Genomic DNA, 18,078 nt, shown 5'->3' with positions numbered 1-18,078 from the left:
ACCTTACCCTATATCATTTACTGATGGATCTGGGCATTGTCTCTATGCCTTTGACACTTATAATTTGTGACCAATTTCAACGAAACAGCAAGAAAGGGTTCTCAGGGAGTATCATAAGTGTTTGAAACAATATGGTACCTATTGGTTTATCTCAGCTGTTCCATCGTCTAAATTAAAATAAAAATGTTAATATATAAATTTAAAAAAAAATCTTAAAGCCAGGCTTTATAATCCATGTACTTATCAAGTTTTCTCGTAAACTCACATTTACTGCCTTCTAAACATCCTAAGGTAAAAAATTACAGAGGCCAACCACTCTGTTAGAAAAATAAAACTTTCTTTGCTGAATATGACTCCTATAGTGCCAAAAATTATATTTCTGTCTTCTAGTCCTACTATTCTAACTATTATGTATGAAAAAGATGATGCATCAACACTATCAATTTCATTTGCAACCTTAAACACCTCAATTAATAGGTTGCATTAATTCTTCTATCTTTCACGAGAAAACAATTTACAGATTTAAATCTCTCCTTATATGACAACCTCTCCACCCCAGGCACCATTCTTGTAACTTTTTTCTGGTCCCTTTCAAACTATTCAATGTCTTTTTTTAAGGAAAGGAACCCAAGACTGAACATATTGTTCGAAATGTGGCCTAACTTGTGACCTGTACAAAGAAATTATAGCATCTTTAAATTTGTATTTACTATCTCTGTAGATTTGCCATAAAATCCAATTTATCTTACTTCTAGTAATAGCACATTACTGGGATGATTTTAGAGATTGATCGACTGTTATACCAATATTATTTTCTTTCTTAGTTTACCCTTGTGTCACTCCATAGAGGACCACTGTCTATGTGTGTGTCTTTCATGCTCAAGTTTGTGACTGATCACACCGAAACCTGGAATGTACCCTTAGGGCTTTTCATGCAGTGATAAAGCAGGGTCGGTGTTTATATTTGACCCTTTATATTGTCACCGGGTCCCTACTATTTCTCTGTAGAATTATGTTGATATCTACCAAACTTCAAAAACACACAGAGAGTGATGCAGGGATTTTGACATTCAGGTCTGTCTCTTCCCCATTGTCAATCTTTATAGGAGACCCTTCTGCTTATATGGCTGCATTTCGTGTCTACAGTTTTCAATATGTCTCAACAACATTTAGCATGTTTCCTTAAAACATCATGGGAAGTGATATAGATATTTAACATTCACACCTGACCCTCTTTATCTTTCCTGCGGCCCCCGCTAGTACAGCGGTATGTCTCCCGATTTAAAACGCTGAAATCAGCGGTTCGATTCCCCTCGGTGGGCTCAGCAGATAGCCTGAGGTGGCTTTGCTATAAGAAAACACACATCACATCTTTCCTGTGTATTAGAGAAAGAGCGTTTACTCGAAAGGTTGCCAAGTTAATAAATTATTTCCACAGTTCTTAAAGATTATTTCTTCTCTCTAAAATTCTAATTTATTTTATCACTTTCACAATTTTCTACCGATATATGCATATATATTTCAAATAAAGGGTTTGTATTGTGTGGATTAAAATAGGCCTAAACGTTTGCGTAAAATCATGTAAAGTTCAAATCTGGCTGTTTTTTACAATGATTAAATAGATCGTAGTAAATGTGAGTTTCAGGAAGATCCTTTTATCCACTCCTTCCTTTCACAAAATAATGATTGCAAAGGAACTAGATTTGATAGAAAATACAAAGGAATTAATGCGGATTCAATCTCGAAGCGTGTAAAAGTGTAATTTCAGATATGTCTTTTGTTTCCTAAAGCTTCTAGTGACTTATCGATAAATCATAAGTTCATAACACTAAAAATCAAGTTTCGATACCGGTGGTTAACAAGTACAGCGGCCCGGCAAGGCCAAGCGCGTTAAGGCGTGCGACTCGTAATCCGAGGGTCGCGGGTTCGCACCCCCGTCGCGCCAAACATGCTCGCCCTTTCAGCCATGGGGGCGTTATAATGTGACGGTCAATCCCACTATTCGTTGGTAAAAGAGTAGCCCAAGAGTTGGCGATGGGTGGTGATGACTAGCTGCCTTCCCTCTAGTCTTACACTGCTAAATTAGGGACGGCTAGCACAGATAGCCCTCGAGTAGCTTTGTGCGAAATTCAAAAACAAACAAACAAACAAATAAGTACAGATAGTCTATTATGTAGCTTTGAGCTTAAGAAGAGCAACAAAAGTCTCCTTGAAGGCTCCCCAATACTCAAAAGTGGTCTGTAGGGCTTGGGTTTGATACTCATGTTAGGCATAGCACAAACGGGTCCATTGTATAACTTTGTGCTTAACAAAAAACAAACCACTTTTGCACAACGCACAAGAAGTCTGTTGATTAATACCAAACGTCGTCAGGTGGGCTGGACGATGAGAGACAAAAACTTTTACTGAACACTAATTATATGTTAAAGTATTTTCTGATTATATTGAATGCCATTCCAGACAAAAGTATGTTGCTTGTCGTTCAACCCAACCTACGAGTTATGGTACTAAATAAGGTAACCAGCTGTTGTTTTATAAAATTAATAAATGGAGCTTGAACACTTTTAGGAATAAACTCTATATTTACTGCTTCACATCATCAGAAAAACAATGCAATAGAAACCTGCGCGAGAAAGGTTATAATATTATCTGTTCCATGATGATTAGAACAAAGCGGTATCTAGCATTCAGTTGCCAATGGTAATTCTATAAATGGCATGAACTCTTTGAATATAAAAGTCTGAATTATAACAATAGTACACATTCAGACAAACACCTGGTGGAAAATTGATAAATAAAATAAACATTGTAGTATGTTTACATTTATTTACTTTTCGTATTATTTTAAGTTGTACGTATGTGAAACCAGTAGACTGCTGTTAGAAAAAACGTATTAACTTACTTGTGATATCATTTACATAGTTTATAAAAATAATAAAATATATAGTTTTTAATAGTTTTAAAATATTCAAATATGTTTTTTAAACTAATCTAATTATATATCCGTCACAATATACACAGGAGTGAATACGAAACTAAAGGTGTGAAACAAGGATAATAGATATTACATACAACAATTTGACCTTTTAATACCTTTGTTCATGATGTGCTAAAGACACGTAGGTCGAAAGAGTTTCGATAAAACTGAAAGTGAAACCTTTATAACCCTAGTGCTTTCGAATGGTGTAACTTTTTTCTTCAAGAGCAATCTGGGATTGCGTAGTATAATTTAATACCTTTGTTGGTGTTAATATGATATTGTTTTCTTACAGATAACGGACGTTTACGTGTGGTTTTAGACTTTGTAACAAATATTTAATATATGCCATCTTTTACTGTCTTTTGTATTATATACTGCTAAACGGCAAAGATAATTTATTAACTGAGTGATCAATGTCTTCAAATTTCGTTCGCTTTGCTGTAACTGGTTTTGTTGGATGGGTAGGAGGTGTAACGTATGAAAAATGGAAGAACAAAAGTTCAGTGATAGCAGCAACGTCTCTTGAACCAGTTGCACGAAGTCAAGTTGAGCCAGTATCAAATGCCACCAGCATTAATCAGATAATAAGGTTTGGTATTCCTGGTCACAATAGTATCAAGTCTCAAGAAAATTATGTTTTATCATATGATCAGAGAAACCGGGTAGCACATTGGGTGTTTGAACATCTAACAAGAGAAAGTTTAAAAATCGGTGAACAAGTAGATAGGGGTAAATGCGAGTTTGAGGAAGATAGCTTTATCCATCCCTTCTTCCGTTCACAAAATAGTGATTACAGAGGAAGTGGATATGACAGAGGACACCTAGCTGCTGCAGGCAACCATCGTACAAGACAAGAGCTTGTGAATCAAACGTTTCTTCTTAGTAACATAGCCCCGCAGGTGTGTATTTAAAAAAAAAAATTAAAAAATAAATTTTCAAATTTATGCTGAGAACAACAGTACTATGTGATTTGTGTGATAACTGTATTTGATTACCTTTATGTAAGGTGGATAGATAAAGCATGATGAAAGTTGTCATTAAAATTCCCACATAAAATAAGGACATGTTAAAATACGACATAAACCTGTGGTAACAGAAAATAAGGACGTTAAAATACAACATAAACCTGTGGTAACAGAAAATAAGGACATGTTAATATATGATATAAACCTGTGGTAACAGAAAATAAGGACATATTAAAATACAACATAAACCTAAGGTATGAATGCCTTATATTCAGTCAGTTTTAACAAGATCTTTAGTGAACTTTGTAAGCATCCTACACCTAAATTTTGTAATATCACAGAATATGCTAAATATATATCATATAATCTTCTGTTATTAATTACTTTATTTTAACGCATTACTGGTATTTTCAGAGACCTGGTAATGCTATGGGATAAGTTGTTCATATAAATCAGTATTTGTGATTAACTGTCCACATACTAAACTTTCAGAAGAAATTTTGGTATTAATTAAACAGTTTATTCTAATTTTAGATATTTTTAACCTGATAATAAGATAATGATTTCCATTCTTTCTTTGCAAAGGTCAAAATAATGTTCAGAATATTAAATCTTATTTGGAGTCTGTCTGAACTTATTGTATATATAATATTATTATTTTAATTTGATATTGTATTGAGTAACTCACATATACACACACACACATATATAATATGTAATTTTATAATGACAGGTTGGAAAAGGTTTTAATAGAGACACGTGGAACAAACTGGAGAAACATGTCCGACACTTAACTCGTAAGACCTACAGAAATGTTTACGTTTGTACAGGCCCTCTTTATTTACCAAGGTAAAATAACTATTATTATGTTGATCATTTTTGGTTTTCTGAAATGTAATGAGAACTTATTGTTATTGAGTGTAATATATTACTGTGTAAATTAATTATAAATTTGGACGAGTGAAGCTGGGAACGATTTAATTTTCAAAAAACATTGTACAGTTTTGTTTTTGTGTAAGAGTATGAATTCCTTTGATCTGTGATTATTTTACCAAACTGTTTTAATTAGGATTCTAAAATTTTCAAAAATCGTTACTTATCGACCACATGTTATAAAATTTAAGTTGTCTACACTTAACTTACACTTTCATTGGTTAACTTGTCTGTGCATAACCAGGGCTTGTGTTTTTTGCTATAACTCCATACTTGTTGGATACAAGTTGCTATTAGATTATGTTTGCAAAGAAATACTATGGAAATGATTTTTTTGTCTTTATTATATTAAGCAAGGAATCTCAGTCATGTGACTAGACTACCTAATTATTATATGAGCTCCTAATTAACAGCAAAAGGTTTTGTTTGTCATCGAAATACATGATGTAATATAATTAGCATGAACAAAATATTTAAATACAAGTTTATTGTCATGGTGTGGTTTTTAAGTGTAAAACAACTTTATACCAATACCATATATGTGTCAACAGAGTTGAATAAAATATTTTCTTCAAATATTATTAAAAAAAGAAAATATTATTAAGACTGTATGTAAAGCATTTTGAAATTGTGAAGGTAGGATTTACATACGTTTTTTTTTCTGCCAGAGTAATATGAAGTCTTGTTTATGGGTGTGTGTGTTTTCTTTTAGCAAAGGCTATCTGCTCAGCCCACCGAGGGGAATCGAACCCCTGATTTTAGCATTGTAAATCCGGAGACATACCGCTGTACTAGCGGGGGGCCTTGTTTATGGGAACCATGTATGTGTGTTTACCACAAGTGTTGTCCATAGTTAAGGACGTGAAACATTTGTTTTGTATGTTAAAGTAATTAATCCATGCTTTAAAATAATGAAAAGTAACAACAAGGAAATGAGTGATGTTATTTTTGTAGTAACTTTGATAGGCCTGATATAAAAGTGTTATATGTATCCCTTGAGTAAAGTGGTTCTATTTAGTAGAGTGTTAGTAATTTTTAAAAACACACACAGTGTATGTCTGTTGTATGTAAACATTTAATGTGTTGCATTTAAATTAAGTGTGATGTGTCATGTGAGTCTGTACGTTCACATAACACTTATTAGAAACATGACTCTTGTACCTCAGCTAATGTATGATAAAAATATAATTACTGATTTTTTAATACCAGTTTATTTTGGTTTCTAAGTCAACTTGCCTATGTGTAGTTTGAAACTACTAATTAGTAAGTCCTGTTGAAAATTATCTAAGTTTTTCCTACAATGTAACACAGTCTTGTTTTTGTGCTATACTTTGTATTTTTCTAAAACAGGTAGTTACAACCAAATTTCACAAACATGTTTTTTTTAATTGATACAGTTAGTTATTACTGAGTGGAGACGGTGTTTAATTGATACAGTTAGTTATTACTGAGTGGAGACAGTGTTTAATTGATACAGTTAGCTATTACTGAGTGGAGACAGTGTTTACTTGATACAGTTAGCTATTACTGAGTGGAGACAGTGTTTAATTGATACAGTTAGTTATTACTGAGTGGAGACAGTGTTTAATTGATACAGTTAGTTATTACTGAGTGGAGACAGTGTTTAATTGATACAGTTAGTTATTACTGAGTGGAGATAGTGTTTAATTGATACAGTTAGTTATTACTGAGTGGAGATAGTGTTGTAAAGACATTTTCTTTTGAGCAAGTGATTAAACTTATGCTACTTCAAATATTTCCTAGCAGTGACACAAAATGTACACAAGTCCAGAATTACCGTATGATCACAATCGCAGAACTGTTTTTTTTCCTTTTCACAAATCTGTTATAGTATCTACACATATTACAATAACATGTACTGAATCTAGAAATAACCAAGAGTGCTTTTAAAGTGAGAGGTTACAAAAACAGCATTTATTTTAGCTAAACATAGTTATATTAATGATGGATTGTAATGAGAAGGGTTCATTATACCTTTCATATTAAGCCTACATGTATAAGTGTGGTCTTCTGTGTTACAGAGAAGAGCCAGATGGTAAGAAATATGTGAAATATCAAGTGATTGGTGCAAATAATGTTGCTGTTCCAACACACTTCTTTAAAGTTATAGTTGGAGAGACAGACCAGCAGAAGTATGATCTGGAAGCATATGTGATGCCTAATAAAGTTATTGATGATGATACTTCTATTAGTGCCTTTATGGTAAGTTATTTAGTTAAAATTCAACTACTGAAATACATAACACTACATAGACAATGTTGAATTTAACATATGAATGGAAAAAACTAAAACTAGGCCCAGACATCCCCATCAAAAACGTTTGATCCATTGGGTGAATATTTTTTCATCTGTTTAGCTATGGAAAGGAAATTGTTTGTTATTCTATAATATTTCAGTCTTTATTTGATGTTAATACGCATATAATTTTGTTACCAATTTTGAAACTGACCATCTTCCATTTATTTATATCTTGAGGTATAGGAAGTTAAGAGTTTCTAATGACTCAGCCTTTGACTGATTCTGTGTTTGTATTTGCTCAGTATTCATGTTGTTTTTGGCTGAAGAATCCCTCTCTCACATTCTAGTTTAATGAGTCACATTCAAATGAATGAGATACCACTTTTAACAGTGAGCTTGTCTAAAGTTAACTGTTTAACATGTGTTATCTGTTAAAATTTATCTCAGACAAGTCTCCAGTTTATTATGTTACATTTTGAAATTTAATTAAATTGTAATTTGAACTTAAAAGTTAATTGAATGTAGAGATGTATCACATTTATGATGCTTACACACAAGATTGATGCACATGGTGTTATTTTTTTAACATAAATATATTTTAATATACAAAAAATAATACAATTTATAATAACAGTTTTAACAAATAATGATTTGTATGTAAAAGTTTTATGAACTTACAAACAAAACTGAGTCTTCTATCCAAGCTAGAATTTTCTTGATATCTTATCAAAGGCTTAACTTCAAACAAATTAATTTTAAGTTGATATCAGTACAAACACTTAATGGGGAACAAGCTAGCTCTTTCCCAACTGGAGTTATATGATGTCTTCATACTAACAACTGAAGGTAATCCACTTAACTTAAATGGTTTGTAATGTTTCAAAATCTGTAAACATTTCTGGTCAAATGTTTGTAGTTTCCTGATTAATAAGTGTTTATCAGAGTTATAGCATCTGAGGTTTGTAATATACGAACTGCAGCAAACCATGGATATATGTAGTGTGTCTTGACACATTGAGACGTGTTCAGAAATTTTTGTTGGCCCATCAATATGCTAGTCCTTTCATAAAACACACATTCTTGATTTTTACACTCAAGAATCTTCTACAAATTTAGGGAACAGGTGGGAATTTCACAATTAACAGTATTAGTTTCATACATTTCTAAATATGTATTTAACTGAAACAAACATTGATATTAAAATAAATATATAATAGTACATGTGGATGCTGAGGGGTAAGTCATTGCTGATTAGCCGAATTCCCTGTGGTCAGTACTTCAGAATAAGAGATGGTGGAAAATGGCCTTAGTAGCTTTGTTATAAATACAAATTGAAAAATAAAATACATTCTTAGTTATTGGTATTTTAACAGCTTTTCCTATTATTTTGTTTCTCTTTAACTTTGTTGCTGGTGTCTTGTAATGTAAAAGTATAAAAACCATTTCTCATGAATTAATTTTGCTGTGTTTGACAAAATACTTCGTATTTTGAATGTTTATGTATACAACTTCTTTTTTTTAAATACACATCAATAACTGTTGAAGGTGATTTTATGAGTGACCATGTTTATAAACTGTTTTGTATCTGTGCTTGGAACTTCTTCCTGTTAACAGCTGTGAGCCCTATTATGAACTTGATGGTTTATGTGGAGAGGATAATATTTTTATGTCATTTCTCCCTACTTTTTTCTTATTTATAGCTCTACTCTCTTTTTTTTCCTACTTTGTGACCCATGGGTCCACCTATGAAGTTTGTACAACAAATTTAATTACCTGTTGGAAACTTGCTGATGCAATTCAAAATCTTATGATTTTAATGAGGTTCCAGTCTAAACATCATCAGTGAAGCCACTCTCTTTTCACTCTTTTTACCATAATTTAGGGCTGTTTAGACAAAGTGGGGCAGAAAAAGATCCCTGTGTAATTTTTTATAAAGGATTTTTGGGTTTTACGTTTACACTTCTACAGTGTTTTTCATTATATTTATTTCATGGTAGAACTCTACTTGACTTTTTGATGTTTTGGAAATATTTTCCCATTGTTTTCATGTCATTACTTTCTTGTGTACTATAACTAGCATTTTATATTAAGGCTGAAATAGTATTTGGTCAGTCTTCTTTGAATTTGAAGATATTTTATCTAATTTGTTAAGATGTGCATGTTCTTGCTTCAACCTTAACGTTTATTTCATTTTCTGCTTGGCCTTGTACACAGGGGATAAATGTCATCTTGATATTGGCATTTATGGCTTCAGAATTTGATTTAATTATAATAAATCAACATACTTTGAATCTCTTGTAGCTGCCTTGGAAGGTTGGATTATTGGAATTCTTAAGTGTATTAATGGTTTGGTTTGATCAGTATCATCCAAGGCTGGTTGCAAATGCAACCTTGTTTGTTAACACTTTTTGTTTCTAAATATCTACATGTATGTAAATTTAAGCATACTGGTATAATCTGCTTATTTTCAGTGTTCTTTTACAAAAACATTGCATTGTTAACAGTTTTATTGAAATGTTTCAATGAACCTTGCTCTCATGGAAGCTTCAGGTTTCATTTAAGTGATAGTTCTAGAATCCTTAATTTTCCCAGGAATCCCTTTGCTTGTATACATTGTGTTTTATGTTTTTAGCTGTTATGTTATACTTTTTGCTGGACTTATTTTTTGGACCTCTCACTGTGCAATTCTGTGCACAGTGAGGGTAACTCCTGAAGAAAATTCTGTACTTTCAGTTTACCTCCTGTGGGATCTAAACATTCACCTATGTGTTTGCTGTGCATAGTGACCCATGAAAGGAAGGAGAGGATCCTGCTGGTTTAGGTATCCAACCCTAACATACCACTTTGGCCTTGAATTTCTGTAGATGGACACCCTCGGGGTAACCTCTCCAGGGTCAATCGACTGCTCCACTTGGGCTAAGGTCAACCAAGTACAAGTGTTGGATTTTCTCAGTGGGTGTTGTGGATATTGTTTCTAATGTTGGTGTTTGGGTATAGTGCTCATGAAACCCTGGCATTGCTGCTACAATGTTCTTGTTTGGCATTTTGGGCTCTATGGTGGGTGGGGTCAGTGGACACTGAAATATTCTTTCTTTATTATGGATCACCCAATCCAAAATAAAAATAAACTTGTGTAAAAAGAGACCATAGGTAAAAATCTACATCTTGATTCTGAACATCAATCTTCAATTCCTTCAACATCTGTACCTCATTTTTTGATATTACATTTTTTATCAGACAAATCTTTAGGGCAAATGTCTCCTTTTTTATTCATAAGGAACTAGAGAGGCTTGTTGGCTCTCCTAAAGCAGCCAAAAAGCTACATTCTGGGGACATCTTGGTGAAAGTTGCCACTTCAAAACAGAGTAAACTTCTTTTGATTACAAATGCCATTGGGGATATACCCATTGATGTTATTCTCCATTCAACTTTGAATTTGTTATGAGGAGTTATTGTTGAGAGAGATTTGAAGAACATCTCTGAGTCAGAGATCCTCGGTGGTTTCTCCACCCAAGGAATTTATGCAATGAGACTTATCTCCACTCATAAAGATGGAATTATGGTGCTGACCAATGTACTAATTTTAACATAATTATATCCACCTGCTACTATCAAGGTGGGTTATCTAAATTGCAAGGTGTGGCTATATATTCCAGACTCTCAGATGTATCAAGTGTCAGTGGTTCAGTCACTGAAAGACATCATGTTGGGGTTCCTTGATGTGTGCTCATTGCAGTGGCAAGAACCATGATGCTTACAAGTGTGAAATGTACTCTCATCATGCCAATTATAGTGGCTCTCACCTCACTTACTTTTGTTCTTGTGCAAGATAGGTGGAGGAAAAAAAGAGATACAATGTTTGAAAATGGTTAACATTTCTTACCCCAAGACTCAAAAGTTACTGTCCACCACCCCATCTTGGATGTATGCTGCTGCAGACACACCTTTCTGTATCTCCAACAGAGTGGTTTTTCAAACCATGTGAAGAAACTCATGCCCTCTGTGGTTAACAGAGTTGACAAGTCAACATCAACACCTATCCCTATCCCCACCCTTGCTTTTAGTGGCTCCCCAATCCACTTCCTTTGCCTGCAGCTTCTGGTGTTTCTTTGGGTCCATCTTTTTCTTTGACCCCAAGACGCAGAACAATTATTCATTCATGCCTTTAGTCGCTGGAGTCTTCATCTACCAACAGAGACCTGCATGCCTGACCCAGAGCAGGATCCATGGAAGTTTATAGATCTTCTACTAAAGAGAAAAGATGTGGTCTAAAACAGAGAGGTTCTACATCCAGTTCTCCTTCACACAAGTAAAAAAAGGCCACTTGAATACAATGGAACTGTCGAGGTTTCCGTTGTGATTTGGATGACACCAAGCACTGATTGATTCTTACCATCCTGCATGTCTTTCCTTACAAGAAACATTTCTGAAATCTGCCAATACAACCACCTTTTGGCAGTTTTCTTTGTATAGAAATGACAGGTTGTGTGATGGACAGGTACATGGAGGGGTGGCACTGCTGGTTGATCACCGTGTACCACCTTATCTTTACATTTGATATACCCATGGAGGCTGTAGCTATCTGTGTCTCCTTGGACTGTACCATCACTGTTTGTTCTCTCTACCTGTCTCCTGAGGAAATCTATGATCAGTCTGACCTTGATGGTCTCATTGAACAGTTCTCATATTCCTTTTTAATCCTGGGGGATTTCAGTTGACATAATCCCCTCTGGGATGGTACTGATATTCATAGGAGGAATCATTCTGTAGAGCATATACTTTCTTCAATAAAGGTACACATACCTATTTTCATGCACCTAATCAGTCTTTTACTGCTATTGACTTCTCTATCTGCTCCCCTTCACTTTTCTCTCATTTTCCTTGGGAGGCCAACAGTGACCTACTGGACAATGATCATTTTCCTATCATACTGAGGAAAACTGGCTATGATCAGTGCTACTATATCAAAGTGTTGGACCAGGCCAATTGGCCCTCTTTCACTGCTCTCTTGGAACTTGATCCTGATGTCTGTAAACCATCAGTAGAGAACTGTGTGGCAGCAGCAGCAACTGACTCTATTTTCCAAGAGGCTGCTCAGTCTGTTCCCAAAATCATGACATGTTTCCCATGGTATCCTCATTGATGATGAAATTCTGCCTGCCACATGGCATGGAAGGCTCGAAAACAGGCCTGGGATAACTTTCCTAGATATCACATACTTTCAAACCACATAACTTTCCAGCAGGCTTGTAAAACATCAAAGCCAGAAGAAATCTTGGATTAAGTTCAAAACTAGCATCTCTTCTACCATCAGTTTCAAAGTTATATAGGACACAATTCAGAAGGTCAGTGGGCAGTATATTTCTGCCCCATTTTGATTTTGCTCTCTGATACTCTTTCTTGGCAAAAGCTTTTCTCATGTATCTAGCACTTCTGCTTCATCCTTTACCTTCTTAACCATTAATACTCAGGCAGAGCAATTGGCCCTTTCCTTTCAGGCTGATCGTCTTTATGCTTTTCATTGGTCTGGCAGTATGTCAGTCAGATCTGATGATATACACTACAAGATGCTGTGACATTTCTTTCCTGTTTCTCTTGCTATTCTTTTGGCTGTTTTTGACCATATCTGGCAGGAGAATGTTTTTCCTGTTGCATTGTGCTGGGCTGTTGTCTTCCCTTTTTCTAAGCCTTAGGAAGATTACAAGATTCTTTCAAACTACTGTTCAGTTGCTTTGATGAGCTGTCTCTGTAAGATCTTAAAGAGGATGGTTAATGCTCATCTTGTCTGGTTCCTCAAATCAAACAATTTCCTCTCACCCACCCAGTGTGGGTCCTGACAACAGCACTCTACCATGGAGCGCGCCTGATTTGACTTGAAATGTCAATCAGGGAAGTCTTTCTCAGGCAGCATCATCTTGTTTTGATTTCTTCTAATTCTTTCCTGCAGGAAGTTGGAGTCCCTTAGGGCTATGTCTTGAGTGTCAAATTTTTAATTTCAAAGATTAATGCCATCAGTGGACAGCTACCCTCTACAGTTGCAAGTGGCCTCTATGTCAACGACTTTCACATCTTGTGTCAGTTGTCAAGCTTGAAGTTTATTTAGCACCAGCTACAGACTGCCTTCGTTTGTTTACTGAAGTGGACCACAGCAAACAGTTTTACTTTTTCCCATTCTTAAAGAGTTTGCATGAGCTTCTTCTGTCATTGGGGTATACACCCGAATCCTGATCTCCTTCTTGGAGAAGTTGTGCTTCCTGTGGTCCCTGAGGCAAAGTTCTTGGGGCTTATCTTTAATCATAAGCTGACATTTTTTTTATTTATTGAGAGGAGTGAACAACATTTCAACCTTCATCGATCATCATCAGGCTCACTATGGGTCAATGGTCTATGGTTCTGCCAGGACCTCAGCCTTGAAGATGTTGTACCCTGTTTATTATTAGGGGCTTTCTGCACTTCTTGAGTCAAGAGTTTGTACACTGAATCTCGTGAACTTTCTCTACGCCTCTGCAGCTGTGTTTACTGTATATGTAAAGACTTCTTCCATCAGTGGGCCTTTTCTGAATAAACAGTCTGCCATTACCCCTTTTGGCCTCTGTATCCAGGCCCAGTTTGCTGAACTGGTTTTATCCTTGGATGACATTGCTGTCTCCACTTGTAAGCCCATCTCACCATGGCTTATTACCATAATCAGCTGTGACCTTTCTTTCAGTCATCTGAAGAAGGAGGATACTCCTGATTGGAAGTACTGCCTTCTATTTCCCACACATCATTCAAACCATTCCCATTTATGTGGATAATTCAAGATCAGGTGACTCAGTGGACTCTTCTATGGTTTGTTGTGGTTGGGTGGTTGCACACAGGATCCCCTCTACAATTTCTGTGTTTACTACAGAACTGTATGCCATTTCTCTTACCATGGATCACATAGAAGCTATGCAGTACATGAACTGTACTATTTATACCAATTCACTTAGCTCTCTACTGGCCCTGGAATTTCTTTACATTATTTCTTACTCTGTTCTCATTGGTATTCTAAACTGACTGGCTCATTTCTCTTTATCATCCATTTCTATTCAGTTCTTATGGATACTGGATCACGGTATTCCCTGGAACGAGCTTGGTGATACCAAAGCTAAGTCCATCTGCTCTGGTGTTATCGTGGCCATGCCTATCCTATACATGGACTAAGGTCCTGTGTTTCAGGCTCAGCTTCATGCTACTCAGCAGTTGACTTGGAATGAGCAACGTGATAACAAGCTTTTCCAGATAAAATCTTGTATTGGACTTTGGCCATCTTGCTTTTATAAGGATCAGGTGGAAGTTGTACGAGCTAGGCTACGCATTGGTCACAGTTTATTAACTCATTGTTTTTTTTTCATCTGAGACTGATGCACCAATGTGTGACACTCAAGTTACAGTAGCCCACATTTTACTGTAATGCTGCTGTTAAAACCATGAGCAATGGCACTATTTTAGACATAGTTTTACTATAGATTTACCCTTGATGTTTGGCGAAGTCACTGGTGACGCTGTTCAGTTAAGTTCTGTTTTTAAATATTTTTAAGGGCCATTGACCTTTATAAGTTTACGTTTTTAATACAAAAATTGAAATTTTTGTTGTATCATGATTTCTTTTTATGTATTTTAATAATTTTTACTTTTATTGTTTAATCAGTTGTATGGCACAGATAGCCAACCAGCTTATTTTCTGGAATTTATTTTTGGTAGGATGATGATGATGTCTTGTGTTTAATAATATGCAGATAAAATACCAGAATGCAAGTTGACAGTCTATCAATTTTCTCTTCTTATAAGTTTTATGTCATTATCTAGGCATGTGGTTTACATCCTTATTTGTGGTTCCTCAAAGTAATTTTTAATAGACTGGTATGCAAGAAAAGATTTCAGAACTCGAAACTCAAAATAGACACACACACACACGTGTGTGTGTGTGGATAATCCTGTAATTTTTTGTTATAAAATTGTGTTATAAGGATGCTAGTCATGATTGTAGTTGTCTGTAGTATAGGGAAAAGAATAAATTATTATATTTCATGTTGTGGTGTTTACACTGTATATTTCAGATAATGTTTTTACTCTGTGTTGTGTGTTTAGAAAATGAAACACTGATATTTTATTGTTGTTTATTATAAAAAATTCAGTTTTAAATAGAATTTTAAAATCATATGATTTGCATTGTATGAAGCTATATCATGAGTGTTGAAACATTGTATTCTTCATTGATTTGACATCACATTAATAATAATGTCATGGCATGTGAAAATAATTACATTTCACTTTCCTATTCTAATTCACATCACAAAAGATGTTCATGAAAGTAACGATGTTAATAGCTGTTATGTCTGTATCCCAGCCAGCCTGACAGGTCATGGTATTGGGCTGAAGAACCTCATCTGTACTAGACATGGCAGATGTGTAATTAACATATTGTTACGCTCTTTTTTTGTTTCATTCACAAGTTCTTAGAGTTATATCAGTTTGTTGATGTGGAGAAAAAGCTTTCAGAACTTGAAGCAAAACCAAATATAACTGTATCTTTTATTGAGATAAATTATTCTTGCCTTTCCAAACTCCTAAAATTGTATTCAGAACTAATTGGAGGTTCTGATGAATGAGAAAAGCCCTAGACTCGTTACACTCTTTTTATGTGATACAGAGATCCAGCATATTTAAATTAATGTGTAACATTAATTCCTACAAGTTGGTTTTCTGTTACTTTTTTTTTTATAACAGCATATATTTACCTCACAACCATGCGTGAGTTAAATTTCTTGTATGGAATCATAATTTTTCAGATTAGAAACAATAAATGTAATTGTTACTTTGTATTTTTAGATTGACAAATCTAATCAAAATGAATTGTATCACCTACAATGAGAACTTTGTATTTTACAGTGTTGAGTATCTGGATAAGATACTACCCAGGTTGTTAATACATATTATTATTAACTTCTGTTAAGAATCATACATACTAAATTTTAATTTTTGTTTCTATTGATTTGTTACAGGTTCCAGTTGAAAGCATTGAAAGAGCTGCAGGCTTACTGTTTTTTGATAAAATATCTCGAAACGCTTTTCGTTTAATCAATGGCAAAAAAGTTCTCCCTGTTTGATTTGATACTTTTAACCAAATTTATTGAATCTTGGTATGTGGTATAAAGATAGTGTGAAAGATATACCTCTTTTCATGTATTCATTCTAATTCAAAGAATTGTTGCTACAAAGAAGTCTTAATTTTAAGAAAATAAAACCTAGTACATGTAACAGTTAAGCTGTTAAAAGATAATGTATATATGGAATAAATCACATGCCATTTCACATATTATAAATTTCCTTATCATATAAGCCATTTTAAAAGCTGGGAGAAAATGGCACTTAGTCTTAAAATGCCCAATATTTATAATATATTGTATATTTTCATGAGGCATTAAAAATAGGATTGCAAAAAATACATTTTAAAACCAAATTTCTGATTTTATAATAAAGAAAAAAGGCCTAGCATGGCCAGGTCGTTAGGGTGCCCAATTTATAATTTGAAGGTTGCAGGTTCAAATCCCCATCACACCAAACATGTTCACCCCTTTAGCCAATAAATGAAAATGTCTTTTTGAATTACGAAGCAGAATAATATATAAAGAACATACTGAACTTTAAAATGAAAACATTTAAATTACAAAAAGTCACTCTAGTTAAAAATTTACAGCCTTGCAACTTATGACTATCAATCTAATAATAATTTTTAAAAAGTTGTAACACATTTCACCTTGTTGTGAGTTATTCTGATAGCAGACTGTTTAACTATTATCTCCTAGCTTTTAAACTGATTTCTCTCATGTTTTGGAAGAATGTTCCAATGTTCATTTTTCTCCAACAATTTGATAACATTTTAAAAATTAACTTTGGATAGGAAGTGTGCATGAGTGGGTCATCCTACTCTAAATATATATTTTCCAACAAGATGCAAGTTCTGTAATTAAACTTACCGTTTTATCCTCTTAGAGTTTTTATCATAATTTGTAGGCACAATTAATTGTGTAGTGAACATGAAAACTGTGATAGTTACCAGTTTTTTTTCGTTTCACATAATTGTGAGTAGTAGCACAAAAAATCAGTCTTGCTGTTAGTAATTAGGATTAATTCTATTGTTTTTGTAGTTTTGCTTCCAAATTAGAGCAAAGCTATTTAGCTTCCCTTTTAAAATAAACAAAGGCCAATGAACTAGGTTGTATAAAAATTAATTAGGTGCCTTGTCATAGACCCTACCTTTTCATTTAAGTTTGTACAATTACATAAATCATCATTTGACTAGATTTATAGAACTTGTGCATTTAATTTGTAGTAAGTCCAAGATTTGTAAAAATGTTTGCCATTTTTATTATCCTTGTTCCCAATCTTGAACAACTATGTGTGAATTTTAATATGTGATTATGTTAAATTTAAATTGTCTATTCTCATAGGTTTTCAATGTACATTTTACTTAATGGGGCTTCTATTTTAATCTGGCTGGTAACCAGTCAGAAAAGAGAGCAGTAGTACTTATTTTTATGGGAATAGTTTTTGTAATCTTTGAAATTCATGTGTTTAGGCTAAAATTAACTTTGTATAACTTAATAATGGAAATCATGACGTTAATTTTTCATAGGTCCAGGTACAAAACGAATGTTGTTAAATATATATTAACTTCAGGTGGAGGATTGTAACCTTCTATTTTATTTCTATGAATTAAAATATTTATTTAAATTTGTGTTTCGTCATCACTGTTATCATCCTGTGCTTTAAATCATAACTAATTTTCCGTTAGTGTTAACTATTTAAGTTCTTTAGACACATTATTCTAATTACTTTGTTTCCTAGTTTATAGATGTTTTTTTCCTTGAGTCGACTGGCCCAAAAATTCATAGTTTCTAAGGAAGAAATAGA

The 18,078-nt window shown here is 34.0% G+C and overlaps 2 protein-coding genes across 2 annotated transcripts in view; one reads left to right on the top strand and one right to left on the bottom strand.

Moving 5' to 3' along the window:
- The first annotated feature begins 3,066 nt into the window (after positions 1-3,066).
- Positions 3,067-17,898, top strand: LOC143245351 (endonuclease G, mitochondrial-like). The gene is made up of 4 exons (XM_076491595.1): positions 3,067-3,879; positions 4,679-4,794; positions 6,921-7,101; positions 16,167-17,898. Exons 1-4 carry the CDS (start codon positions 3,394-3,396, stop codon positions 16,269-16,271), a joined length of 888 nt encoding a protein of 295 aa, XP_076347710.1. The 5' UTR covers positions 3,067-3,393; the 3' UTR covers positions 16,272-17,898.
- Positions 16,277-18,078, bottom strand: part of l(2)37Cd (general transcription factor IIIC subunit l(2)37Cd) — a 32,653-nt gene continuing 30,851 nt past the window's right edge. The window contains exon 8 of the mRNA XM_076491594.1: positions 16,277-18,062. Coding sequence (XP_076347709.1) covers positions 17,962-18,062 — 101 coding nt within the window. The 3' untranslated portion in view covers positions 16,277-17,961. The remainder of the gene's footprint in view (positions 18,063-18,078) is intronic.

Source organism: Tachypleus tridentatus, chromosome 2 (genome assembly GCF_004210375.1).
Source record: "Tachypleus tridentatus isolate NWPU-2018 chromosome 2, ASM421037v1, whole genome shotgun sequence".
In the NCBI taxonomy this organism is placed as follows: Eukaryota; Metazoa; Arthropoda; class Merostomata; order Xiphosura; family Limulidae; genus Tachypleus; species Tachypleus tridentatus.
The sequence above is the reverse complement of the archived record's forward strand: the minus strand, read 5'-3'. Positions and strand labels throughout refer to the sequence as shown.